Source organism: Cetorhinus maximus, chromosome 15 (assembly GCF_964194155.1).
Source record: "Cetorhinus maximus chromosome 15, sCetMax3.hap1.1, whole genome shotgun sequence".
Taxonomy (NCBI): Eukaryota; Metazoa; Chordata; class Chondrichthyes; order Lamniformes; family Cetorhinidae; genus Cetorhinus; species Cetorhinus maximus.
In genome coordinates, this window is record NC_135893.1 from 73,877,117 (window position 1) to 73,890,396 (window position 13,280).

The 13,280-nt window shown below is 44.7% G+C and overlaps 1 protein-coding gene across 1 annotated transcript in view; it reads left to right on the top strand.

Annotated features, from left to right (window-relative positions):
• Window positions 1–13,280, top strand: part of LOC144690297 (uncharacterized) — a 152,518-nt gene that overhangs the window by 63,559 nt on the left and 75,679 nt on the right. Inside the window, exons 23-28 of the mRNA XM_078557651.1 lie at window positions 1,031–1,052; window positions 1,137–1,164; window positions 2,209–2,290; window positions 3,883–4,050; window positions 6,648–6,859; window positions 11,985–12,079. Of these exons, the coding sequence (XP_078413777.1) occupies window positions 1,031–1,052; window positions 1,137–1,164; window positions 2,209–2,290; window positions 3,883–4,050; window positions 6,648–6,859; window positions 11,985–12,079 (607 nt within the window). The remainder of the gene's footprint in view (window positions 1–1,030; window positions 1,053–1,136; window positions 1,165–2,208; window positions 2,291–3,882; window positions 4,051–6,647; window positions 6,860–11,984; window positions 12,080–13,280) is intronic.

A 13,280-nucleotide genomic window follows, 5' to 3' on the forward strand; every position in this document is an offset into this window, starting at 1 on the left:
ATAGGATCTGTGTATGTGTGTGCGTGTGTGTTTTTTCATTCATGGGATGAATGGGCCAGCATTTATTGCCCATCCCTAGTTGCCCTTGAGAAGGTGGTGGTGAGCTGCCTTCTTGAACTGTGTGTGTGTGTGTTTGTACATATGTATATATAATAGTTCTTTATTTATTATGATATATTCTAATGTATTGTCTGGTATATATGCGTATGTATATGATATATTTTCCTGTATAATTGTAAGTATATATGTTTGAATTTATATATTCATTATAGTATATTTACATACATGTTTATTATGGGCAGGATTTTCCCATCAGCAAGGAGGGGGCAGGGCCCGCTCGCTGACGCGTAAAATGACGCATGGTGACGTCGGGCGGAACTCTCGACATCACCACGCTCCATTTAAATTTTCAGGTAGGCGGGGACGCAGCAAAATCAGCTGTGCACCCGCCGACTTGTCAGTGGCCAATTGAGGCCTTTGACAGAGTAATTAAACTAATGAATGTACCTGTCCACCCAACCTTAAGGTTGGCAGGCAGGCCAGGAGCCCTGGCGGGAATTAGAAAAAGTATGAAACCTCATCCACGGGCGGGATGAGGTTTCATGTAGGTTTTTAAAGATTTAATTAAAGTTTTTTTAAAAATTGTGGACATGTCCCAATTCATGTGACAGTGACAGTTTCACTTGAGGGGACATGTCAGGAAATTTTTTTTTTCTATTTTTAATACTTTTAACAGTAGAGCCAATCTCCCTGAGGCAGCATTTAGCCTCAGGGAGATGAGTGTGCTCTCTTGTGCACCTAACGCTCCTGTGCGGACGTCACGCTGGGTGGGCCTTAATTGGCCTGCCCATATAAAATGGCACTGCGCCCCCGATTGGGGGTGCCGATCGGAGGCGCGCCTGTGTGCGTCCGCACTTCAACTTCGCCCCTGATGAGGGGAAAATCCTGCCCTATGTTTCCAAGAATATATTTAGCTTATATTTGGCACTATGAAACTAAGATTAATTTATTTATGCTTTTTCTTTGCTAGTGCGGCAATACTACATTTAATGGTAAGTTCATTTTTGTGAAACTCAATATCCAATTTTCTTTGTACATTTTCTCTGTTAATATATATTTTTTTACATTTCAAACAGAAACAGCTTTGTGTGCAGCAGTAAACAGGTAAGAAGTTGAGGCCAATCAATATCGACATTGGTTCACTTAAACTATTGATTTGTCCTGTGAAACCAGATTCCTGCCTCCCTTTAGGAACTTCTTTGTCAAATCCTGCCTGTAGACAGGAGCCTTGCTCATTGCCCAATTTTATCCCCTCATGTTCAAAGTTCCCTCTAATTTTTCTCTGTTGCATACAACCTGTTTATTGCACTGTGCAGTACATTCAGGATTGCTGCGTTGTTGTGCGTGCATGCATCCTAGAGGGAACATTGGTGATAAAAGCAAAATACTGCAGATCTGGAGATCTAAATAAAAACAGAATGTAATGGAAAAACTCAGCCGGTCTGGCAGCATCTGTGGAGAGAGAAACAGTTAACCTTTCGAGTCCATTCTCACAGTGCTGGAGTACGGATCAATATAGTGTATCCATTCTTCAGTATCTGATCTAAGTGGCCATTCTCCAAGTGCACACTAGCCCTGGAATGCCTGGAACACATTCGCCTATAGGGGAAATTACAGCTTTGTCCAATCCTGTCCTCAACTGACTTCTGCAATTCCGTACCTATAGTTGGGATCAAAGGAGAGTAGTAGCTAGCAGGAACTCTGCAGAACGTTTTCCCTTCTCTAGTTGAGGCCAATGATACCATCCTCATCATCAACCTGGCTGAGATTCGCTTAGTGTAGCCCAGGGATCAAACCTGGAAGGCTCATCACATTACAAGCAGCTTTTCCAATCACCGTAGAATCATTGAATGGTTACAGCATGGAAGGAGGTCATTTGACCCGTCATACCCATGCTGGCTAAAGTGCAACTTGCCTAGTTCCAGTTCCCTGCTTCCCCGTAGTCCTGCAAATTTTCCTCTTCAGATAATGATCCAATTTTCTTTTGAAAGCCATGACTGGATCTGCTCCCAGAGTTCAGAGTTTCTCTCACTTGGCAGATAATAATGTAAAGGAATATATTTAAGATTGTATTGATGGTAAAACAGTTTTAATTAAATTCCAATGTAATTCCTCTCCGGATAATAGATTGCATTTCCACCCCAACAGTTCAGCTGTGAACAGTTTTCTGATGTCTGTCAACAAGTTCCAGCTTTGTAATTTCAACATTACATACTACGCATGTGCTCAAGTAAGCTTTGTCATAGTCCAGAATTTCACATGAGAATAACAGTCTGCTAAAATGTTGTTGCTGGTAACATTCCTCATTTCAGTAAAGGTGGTAGTAATCCAATGAATTTACTTGCAATACAAAATAATGCTGCACAATTTTAAGTGGATATATGTTGCATACTTGGAGAACTCAGGAGCAGCGAAGAGGGATCTCACACCCCAAGGCTTTAATGTAGCCTGTTGTCTTCTGAGTTATGCTGTTAGTTTTGCATCAATGTATCCCAACGCTACTTTGAATTAAGGCAAAAGTGGTATAAATGCAGCCTGTGCATTTTAATCCAGATTATTTCTAATGCTTAGTAAAATAATGAGTTTCACCACTAACATTCTTCATTACATATTTGTCCAACAGTCTGTCATATACAGTGCTTCGTGAACAGCTGATATGTAGATTTTCTATTCTGTATTGATTTTTTTCCCGATTTTTTTCAATTAAGCATTTTTAACATTGAAGGATAAGAAAATATTTAGTAGAGACTTTAAAATCATAAATGGCCTTAATATGCTAAATAAGGAAATACTATTTCCACTGGTTGGCAAGTGAATGATGAGGGTTTATCAATTTAAAATTGTCATTGAGAGCATTTCCTTATGCAGAAAGTTTGTTAAAGGTTAGAATGCTTTGTCACATTGAGTAGTTGAGGCAGAAATTATTGAATAATTTAAGGGAAGAGAAGATAAATATTTAATGCAGAGGATTATATAGATCTATGATGAAAGAGTAGAACAATAAGATTAGTTTGGATTGCTCCATATGAGGGCAGTCCCAGTTATGATAAGCCAAATGGATTCATACTGTGCTGTAAACTTAAGTAATTCTAAGTTCAACATGGGATCCCAGTAGAAATGAGTTATTTTTGTATAATTTTGTGGTGTTTGCTTTTAATAACATCCACCAAAAATTTAAATAAATGAATATCAAGTATCAGTACCAATTATGCTAATTTATCTTAAGGTTACTTTACCCAGTAAGCATTTCAGATCTATGTTGGAGCTCAAAAGACTGGAGAAAGGGGTTAATCTTAGCTGTAGAATTTAGTGGGGACAGAGTTTGCTAATGAGTGGAATTTTACGCCAGCCGAATTTTACAGTCCCGCAGAAGTCAATGGACTTTTCAACAGCTCACCACATTTTATGGCCCCACCCCAGCCACGATGGGGCCGTAAAATTCCATCCAACATGTGTGGTGTTCTTTTCATTGCAGACCAGGCTCACTGTGATTTCAGTCAAATATAAAAGATACATGAAATTGGCTGTAAGAATTTTGTAATATTGAGGGCTAACCAAGAAGAAAAGCTGAATTTATATACCTTATTTTACTCAGAAACATCTTCAGGCATTTCACAGTTAATGAAGTAGGGATCTGGAATGCCTGGCTGTTTAATTGCTATTATGCTGTTCTATGTTAGTTTAGTTTCTGAATTCCAGCATCTTATACTGCTGGATCCATTGAACATCAAAGCAGAGTTCCATTATTTGTGATGTTTTTAGATCAGTTAAATATATTGAGATGTATTACCCTAATGTTTTTTGAAATTGATTTCTTTACAGAGTAATCTACTGCTGGCAGGTCTAACCAGTGATCACTTGACCTCTATATTTAATTGCTTTACTACTGCAAAGGCTCTGAGTAAGCCAGATGGAACTGCGTTGGGTGTATTCATTCAAAGGCTGGACAAAACCACCCTGAACGAGGCACTAGACAAATTCAACAACATGGTAAATGATAATTAAACTTTAGATGAGAAACAACATACAAAGGAAATGATAGACATATTCCTATGCAAAGATAGAAATATTTGCATTTATACAGTATATAATTGTTAGAAACATAGTGATGTTTTTAAATGCAGTGACTATAGCCAAAGGCAGCGGCAATTTTGCATAGAAAATCCCACAAGCAATGATTTTGGTTCTGTAGGTTGAAGGAGGAATATTGGCCAAGGCACTGAAAGCACTAAATGTTTTAAATTCACCAATGATAAAAAATAAAACCCAGATACATCTCCAGACCTGGTAATACTTCTGTCTACAAAGCAAAAGGGCTGGTTGGTAACTGACTTTGCCAGCATTCAACAAACCATATATTTACAATAATTATATAAGCTTAAGGAAACATCTCTATATAATTTATAGATTTCAAAACATGTTTATTGGATTTATTTAAAAAATAACCATCCATAAACTAGGTGCCTGCCAGCTTGAGAAGCTGAACAATTGGGGCTGGATTTTCAGTTGCTGGCAGAGATCAGGACCCAGGCAGACACAATTTAAAAATCGTGGTCTTGGCAGTGACCTCTGAATTCTGATGCCTCCAGGACAGTCTGCAACTTTTAAAGGGAGTGGGGTGGCACGAAGGGAGTGAAGGGAATGGAAAACTCACTCCTTTACAATTATTGGCCCCTTAAGGTCCTTTAGCACTTCTTGTTAACGGACCAGGGAGGTCATGAACATAATTTCAAATAGAGATTTCGGCAAACCCAAACAGTCTGCTGCATGTTAGTGCAGAGCTGTCATGTTGCTGTGGGGCAAAGAGAAAGTTTTTTGTAATGTTTAAAATTATCAGGCCCTCGGGTATCCTACGCCTGAACATGCACGGTACCTCAATTTTGCCCTGTCGTCCTCCATATCACACCTCTATGCTTCTTAGGCAGTTCCTCACGATCAAGAATTACTTGCTTTCACTCCGTTCAGTGAGTTCTGAGATGACTGATAACATTGCACAATCTGCAGACTCTGCCACATGCAGGACAAGTGGTGATTGAAGGGTTAAGTAGATGGGTTGTTTGGAGATGCCCTTTGTAGAGCTGCCTGCTCTCATCGGCTAGGCCTTGACAGGCCTCAACATGGCTGCCGTCTGCTTTTGCTGCTGGTGCCAGGTAGGCACCAGCATCGCCTGATAGAGAGCTCACCTCTAGTCCAATTAAGGCATTTGCATTTACGAATGAGTGAGGTGCGGGCTTGGGACATGGAATTTATCTGGGCATTGGTTTCTCAAACCCACTTAGAAAATCTGGCCCTTGATTTCTAACTTGGAAATTGTGGTTTTGAATAACCTGGACATTGAATGCTATCTCTTGTCTTTGAAAGATATTTGGGGGCAGGACATCATTACTGCACCAAATTTTCTACTTTTATTCCATGGGTGAAATTTTTAGCTCAGCAGGCGGGCATGCGCCTGACTCGCTTGAGCGTAAAATGATGCGCACTGACGTTGGGTGAGTGCCCTGACATCAAATGCAGTTGCGCGATAATTCGTTTGATGGGCGTGCGCCAGAGTTGGCAGCGTATCCGCCAGCAATTAAAAAGCCTGTTAAGGCCATTAAATTATCAATTAAATTGATTTTTTTTGCTGGCAAGCGAAAAGGCCAAGCGGCCTTTGCACATTTTAGGAAACTTCATCCGCGGGCAGAATTAGGTTTCCTAAAGTAAATTTTTTTTTAAAAATAAAAATTTTACAACTCAATTAAAAACATGTCCCTGCTCATGTGACAAAGTCACATAAGGGGATATGTTTCATTACATTTTTATTTTCTTTATTTTTTTAAATAATATTTCATCCCCCTGAGGCAGCTCTGTGCCAAGGGAGATTATGAAGTGTGCCAGCGCAGGCGGTACTGAGCGCTGCTGCTCACGTTTCATGCTAAGGCCTGCCAGCGTGAGATCACCTTCTGGCCTCGATTGCAGGTGGTGGTCTGCTTCCCGACCACCCCCGCCGAGCCCGCCTGACATGGGTGAAATTCTACCCCATGAGTTTAATATTGGACAACTGAAAATTTAGATGTAAGAGTTTGAATCAACTTTATGAATATCTCAAACTAGAATCTCAAAATTATAGACTGGTCTTTAAGCAATAAGCATATTCACCCAACAGCATTTTTATCCTTATGACCATTTGTAACTTATTAATTTAGACTTCTCTTAAAATCTACACACACATCAGACTACATAGAAATAATGATCCAGTCTCTAGTGAAAATCAGTAACACTGCACCAGACTTACTGAATATTTTTGGTATTTAAGTGCTCTCCATTGTAAGCTGTCAAATGCTATTTCAGAAGTAATAAGTCACAAGGTGAAATAATGTGACTTTCCATTCTGTAAGTATTAACTGATGTTTTGGTGTTTTTCCTACATTAACAATTAAATTAACCTGTAACTAGATTGATCAGAGGAACTACTTTGTTCATTACATTAGTCTGAGCAATTTTATGAATTGTATTTCTTTTAGTTCTGAAGTGAGGGAAAGTTTCTTATGCCTGCAGTGGAATCTCTTTATTCACTGAGTTTAAATACATGCCTTGGTTTGTTTCAGACCTTGAGCACTTCACCAATTCCTCTGATGACGAAGATCACATTCATGAACGTCCTGTGGGAGACTGTGAAAACCAATGAAAACTTAGCCAGTTCAACTTTCTTGACAAAATGGTTCCAGGAGCGATTCAGGCCTTTCATTGCTGGCATTTCCAAGTCAGTGCTGAGCTGCCTTCTGATCAGAAACACAACCTGCGAAGGGTACCAAGCAGTGTAAGTGTGTGGCTCTCTTTTAGAATCATACACAGCAGATTGTAGTCACGAACGACTTGGGCTCACAACATTCCCCAGGGTGTTCGTCCTTGTCCTCAGAAACCAGCACTTTGGTTAACTTAGTAATAGTCTCAGTATTATTAGCCAAAAATGAGCAGAAAGATGTGGTGCCTGTGAATTGTTGCCCATGGAACCTCAATCTAGCATAAGTCACTGTCTTTAGAACAAAAGAGATAAAAGAAATGTGGGGGAAAAATTAGTTTCATATTTCACCTTGTGTTTACCTTGGGGAGGAAATTTGAAATCTGCTGAAAAACAGGTGTAAACTTTAAGGAGTTGAGCTTCTTTTAAATGCCATTGGTGAGTTGTGGGCATCAAATGGGCAACCTACTGCAACTCAATAGTTGAGGAGGGTGCGAAATGAGCTGACTTTGATGCTAAGCCAGTCAGCTGGTCAAACCTTGCAATGGAATATCTTTCTCCCCCTGGCCCCATAAAAATAAGAACAATTCTTAATCTCTTTGTTTGAGTGGCCTCCAACGATCTGTTTTGGGGTCTCCTGTTAGGCTACTCAGTGCCTGGCACAAATTGATGGAGTGCATGATATAGTTTCTGCATTTTGTACCTGAAATTTGTAATTGAGGTGTGCAACTTGCATAGGATTATTATTTTCATATTTAAGCAGCTTTATGCTGATCACAGGTGGGTGAGCTGGTAGCCCATTTACAGGGTCAGCTGAAAATTACATAAAATGAGCCTTAGGCATCAATGGGGTGCTGAGGTGCCCCCACCTCTGATTTTCAGCTGCCAACTTTCCAGGGGAGAAACAGGTGGCCAGCAGTTGAAATTTTTGGCCTAGAAACTGGGTTGAGCAGTGCCCATTTTCCAGATGTTACAGTGTCTGCTAAAGCCTGGCTACTCACCATATTGGGTAAGGACAAACAAGGACGTGCCTTATCCAGGCATAAGGCTATTTTATATGTAAACAAGGGGCATGACACCAGATTTAGATCTCTGCTATGACATTGTTTGCCCTGAGGTAACTGGGTCCAATGCTGGCCACATTCAGTGAAACCACCCCTAATGACCACCTGAATAAAACATTGATAAATACTAAGTAAATATCTTTACAAGTGCAATAAAGCCTTAAGTTGGGAGCCTCTAATAAGCCCTTGGCCCAGTATCAAGATGAACAACTCCAGCCAATGAGATAGGGCAGAATTTTTCGCTCGGCGGGCAGGCACGCGCCCAACCCACTGGAGCATGAAATAATGCGCGTTGACGTCCTGGAGTCAACGCGCGCACTCACGATATTTCACTCAGCAGGCGCACGAGGGAGATGGAGGCACATCCGCCACTAATTAAGAGGCCAGTTAAGGCCCTTGACACATCAATTGTCTCCAAATTTACTTAGCCCGTACGATTTTTTTGGCCATCGCACGGGCAAAACAGGTAGGCCACAATTTGCAGAAGCTCATCCACGGGCGGGATAAGAAGGGTCAGCAGCATTGTCAATGTGAGTAGTGAGGAGATTTGGAGATCCTGAGCTGCTGGTCGCTTATGTGAACTGGACAGCTTCATCTCGCTTCAGAGCTGCATTCTGATCATTTCTAGGTTTCATTTCAGGACTCATTGTTGTCTTCCAGGCCCCTGGAAGATTCTGATTGTGTAGGCTCTTCCAGGTATCAGAAAGCCTTCCATAACTGTGGTAATGGGGATTGTGGTCTCTGCTGGAGGAAGAGGAGGAACAGAGGGGCAGAAGGGAGAGGAGGCCAGATGTCCGAATGCAGCTTCCAGGGGAGCGACCTGTGGGAGGAGAGGCACAGGCATAAGTGGGGCAGGTCCAGCTGGCAGTCCAAGGCAGAAGGGGCCACAGAAGACAGCATTATCCGGCTGCCAGGGTTTACAGGTGGTGATGCAGCTACCTCAACATGTCTGAGGTGCAATGCCGAAGGAGGCTCCACCTCTCGAGGGAGACAGTGACCTCAATTTGTCAGAGGATCAGGACTGAGATCAGCTCTGATTATGTGGGTGGACGCCCCATGCCAGTGGCTCTGAAGATCACAGTGGCCCTCAGCTTCTATGCTTCTGGTTCTTTCCAGGGCTCAGTGAGGGATCTGTATGGAGTCTCCCAATCAACTGTCCACAGTCGCGTCATACTTGACAGAAGCTCTGTTCAGGTGTGCATTGACTTTCATTCATTTCCGCATGGATGAGGCCAACTGGGCTGAGTGAGCCAGAGGCTTTGCAGCGATTGCTGAGTTCCCCCGTGTCCAGGATGCCATCAACTGCACACATGTGGCCATCAAGACGCCAGCGGGTGAGCTGGGTGCCTTCATCAACAGGAAGGGATTCCACTCCATGAACGTGCAGATAGTGTGTGATCACAAGATGCAGATTCAGCAAGTCTGTGCACGATACCCTGGCAGTTCCCATGACGCTTACATCCTGAGACACTCCCAGATGCCGAAGCTTCAATGCTCCAGCCCGCCTGGATGGATGGCTGCTGGATGACAAGGGCTATCCCCTGAAAAGATAGCTCATGATGCTGCTCCACCATCAAAGAACAGAGGCTGAGCATCGGTACAACAGGAGCCATGCCTCCCCAAGGGCGGTGATAGAGAGGACCATTGGTCTTCTCAAGATGCGCTTCCGATGCCTGGACCATTCAGGGGGCACACTGCAATAGTCCCCTGAGTGGGTACCACTAATAGTGGTTGCATGCTGCGCTCGCCACAATCTGGCACTGGTAAGGTGGGACCCAGTGGAGGAAGAGGATGTTGACACAGCTGCACTCGTGATAAGTCTATCTTGTGCTTAAGGTGCTTTACATTTCCATTTGTGGGTGCTACGTCTAAGTGCTCCCCCCTCGCTGACACGGGCATTGGAGACAGCCTGCTGACTCTAATGTCTTGTCGGCCTTGATGACCTTGGCGGGCGTCCTCTGGCCCGTGGAGCCTGTGCTGACCCCGCCTGGGAGCGAGCGGCCAGTGCCACGGTTAGCATCTCCCCAGTCGCCGCAGCCTCATCAGATGCCATGGTCACTGGCAGAGGGGCAGAGGAGCTGCTGCCGTCATCCGGAGTGCCCTGAGAGGAGCCCGCAGAGACGTCGGGCAGCTTGTGCGTCAACATGAGGTCGTTTTGGACCTCCCTGCTCACCATTGATGGACGGGCACCTAGCTGGGATACTTGGTTCCCAATCCATCTCCCACAGGGACACTGACCAGTTGAGATCATTGTCTGCATGTGGGCTTGCAGGTCCGAGTGCATCCCCAGGGACTCCTGATTCTGTTCCTGGAGTGTCCTCTCCATGCAAGTCACCACTGTCTCCATGGAAGAGGCATTGCGCTCCGCCATGAGGGTCAACGCAGTGGTCATGCTCCGCAGGGACTCCTCCCAAACGGAGACCATGGCACGCATTCCCTCATGTATCTCCGCCAGATCCTCTTGCACACCCTGCTGGACTTCCAGCATCTGCTGCCTAATGGACAACTCCTGAGACCCATCATCAGCCGTCGACTGAGCATTGTCCTGGTGTCCAGCAGTCCTCCGACTGCCGGCGCCCTGGGTGCTCTGGGCGCTCTCTGCCTCCACCCGTACCTCAAGCAACTGTGAAGCGCCCTCACCATTGTGCACCAAGATACTAGACAGCGATCTTATGCCCACCGAGGTGCTGGTGAATGCGCTGCTGCCTGCTTGACAAAGCTGGTGTGATGCAGGTGCGTAGGGAGCATGGTGGTCCTCCGGGGTCAGGGGTGGCCCTTCAGGGTACTCAGTGCGAAGGCCTGCTGGTGAGCCTAAAAGGGAGAAGAAGGACATGTCATTCATTAAAGTCACCACACTGTCACTGTGAATGACAGGCACCCTGGTGAGACAACAGAGATCTGCATTATGGTGCCCTCGTCTTTCGATTATCAATGGGGACTCCAGCTTCAAGGCACAAATCAATATAGAGATGACACTAGAATCGTTGCAATATCTGACATTCTCACCTCTGTGCACTGCACTCTTACCTTCGCCTGACTACAGCCGGTTAATCAAGGTACATGCCATCTCTCAAGCTCCAGGGCCTCCTGCTCATAGCGAGTGAGGATGAGGAGGTGTAGGGGTCCCCCGCCAGTTCGCATCCTCTCAATATTGTTATTGGATGTCTTCTCCTGAAAGGATAGAGGGACATTGATTAGTCCACTCTCTACCTGCAGCACCATGGCCAACCCCACCTGAGGAACACCTTACAGGGCACATCCGGTTTGTGGCCCTTAACCCGCAAGGCGCTCAGTCCAAGCAGCCAGGGCTCACCACATTGGCCAGCTCTGGTGTCATTGACAGTTGGCACTCATACTCTAACACCCCTGAGGTCCACGCGGGAATGGCCAGCCCTTAACTACTCTCCACACTGACCCATGCCAACACGGTACTCACCCTTGCCGATTGCAGCAGATCATTGAAGCACTTCCCGCACTGCACCCATGTGCACCTCACCATGTTGTGGCTGCTCACCCGGGATGTCGCCACCTCCCATGCCCTGTTGGTGATGTGCAGTGGCTTCCTCCTCCCGTCTCTGGGGACAAGGGCATCCCTTCTGGCAGCCACCTTTTCCAGGAGGGCTGTGAGGCACTCGTCGGAGAAATGCAGGGCAGACTGCCCCGCTGACCTTCCCTCCCGCCTGCCAAGTCCAACCACACTAAAATCCGTCCATAGCAAGAGTACAGAAGACGTCCTTCCATGGCAGCCGCCAGGGGCTGCCTGGGCCACTTTTGAATCGGCCGCCGGGTTGCCATTGGACCCAGTGGACATCATGCCCCTGCCCCCACCCGCCCTTCTCAGAGTTTCCCCAGCCCCTTTCACCTGAGGCGGGCCTTAATTGGCCCGCCAGGGTGAAATCGCCTTCCGGACCCGATCGCGGGTGACGGTCGGATTGCCAACCGCCCCCGCTCGCCAAGGGCAAAATTCTGCCCATGGGACCTTATATCTCCAGTAACAGTAACCTGCATAGATCAACAACAGATGTACATAGACCAGCCCTGATTATTAAGCATACAGTTACAGGTATGTCTGTTAGATGAATGGATGCTACAGATCTGACTACCCAATAAGTAATACTATAAATGTTTTGCCATTTTAGCATAAAAGGACTCAATAATGAATTCAAGGAGATGTCACAGGCAGCAAGAGAGACTGTGCTAAACATGTGGATCCTTATCTACCTCAACACCACAGGTAAACAAGAAAGGCCATTGAAAAATACAGAGTGAACTGGATTTACATCCAGTTAGGTTGCTACTGTAATATTGCAATAAAATTGTATGTTTCTGAGATTTGCCAAATTTTATACATCTTGTAAACTATTTTAATGCCAAATGAGGTTTTCTTACAATTTTCAAAGATACTGTTTCCTTGGTCCCTCAATTCTAACCAGAGGCTTCTACCTCTTTCCTTTAATGGCACCACCCTTTTCTTCCTTCATCTATGAAAACATGTGGTCTAACTCAAATATTACATCAAATGGAACTTTTTCTTCATTTGTTCATGGGATGTGAATATTTCTGGCTGGGCCAGCATTTATTGCCCATCCCTAATTGCCCTTGAGAAGGTGGTGGTGTACTGCCATCTTAAACCACTGCAGCCCATGTGCTATAGAAACAACCACAGTGCTGTTAGGAAGGGAGTTCCAGGATTTTGACCCAACGACAGTGAAGGAACGGTGATATAGTTCCATGTCAGGATGGTGTGTGACTTGGAGGGGTAGCTGCCTTTGTCCTTATAGGTGGTAGAAGTCACAGGTTTGGAAGGTGTGGTCTAACGAGCCTTGGTGAATTGCTGCAGTGCATCTTGCAGATGATACACACTGCTGCCACTGTACGTCGGTGGTGGACAGAGTGAATGTTTTAAGGTGATGGATGAGGTGCCAATCAAGCAGGCTGCTTTGTCCAGGCTAGTTTCAAGCTTCTTGAGTCTTGTTGAAGCTGCACTCACCCTGGCAATTGGAGAGTATTCCATCACATTCCTGATTTGTGCCTTGTAGATGGTGGAAAGGCTTTGGAGAGTTGGGAGGTGAGTTATTCTCCACAGAATTTCCGGTCTCTGACCTGCTCTTGTAGTCACATTAAATTTATCTCATGAGCAAAGTTATTGTAGAAATATGATTTTATCCAAGGGATAAATGGAGGACTTTTTAAATCTGAAGGTTTGTATTAATGCTAGCGGCAGTTGCAACGAGTTGCTTAATATATTATCATTTCTCAAGTGTAGTAAAAAGGTGATATGAGGCAGACACTCTCGCATCTCCATTGTTAAAATTACCTCCAAGAAGCACAAATCCTGAAGTTCCAAGGTGGTAGAGTTTCCCAGCCATAACTTAGTGGGAGAATGGTACTACCCTGGGGAAAATAGCAGATATCAAGTGTGCCCTGATTATGCC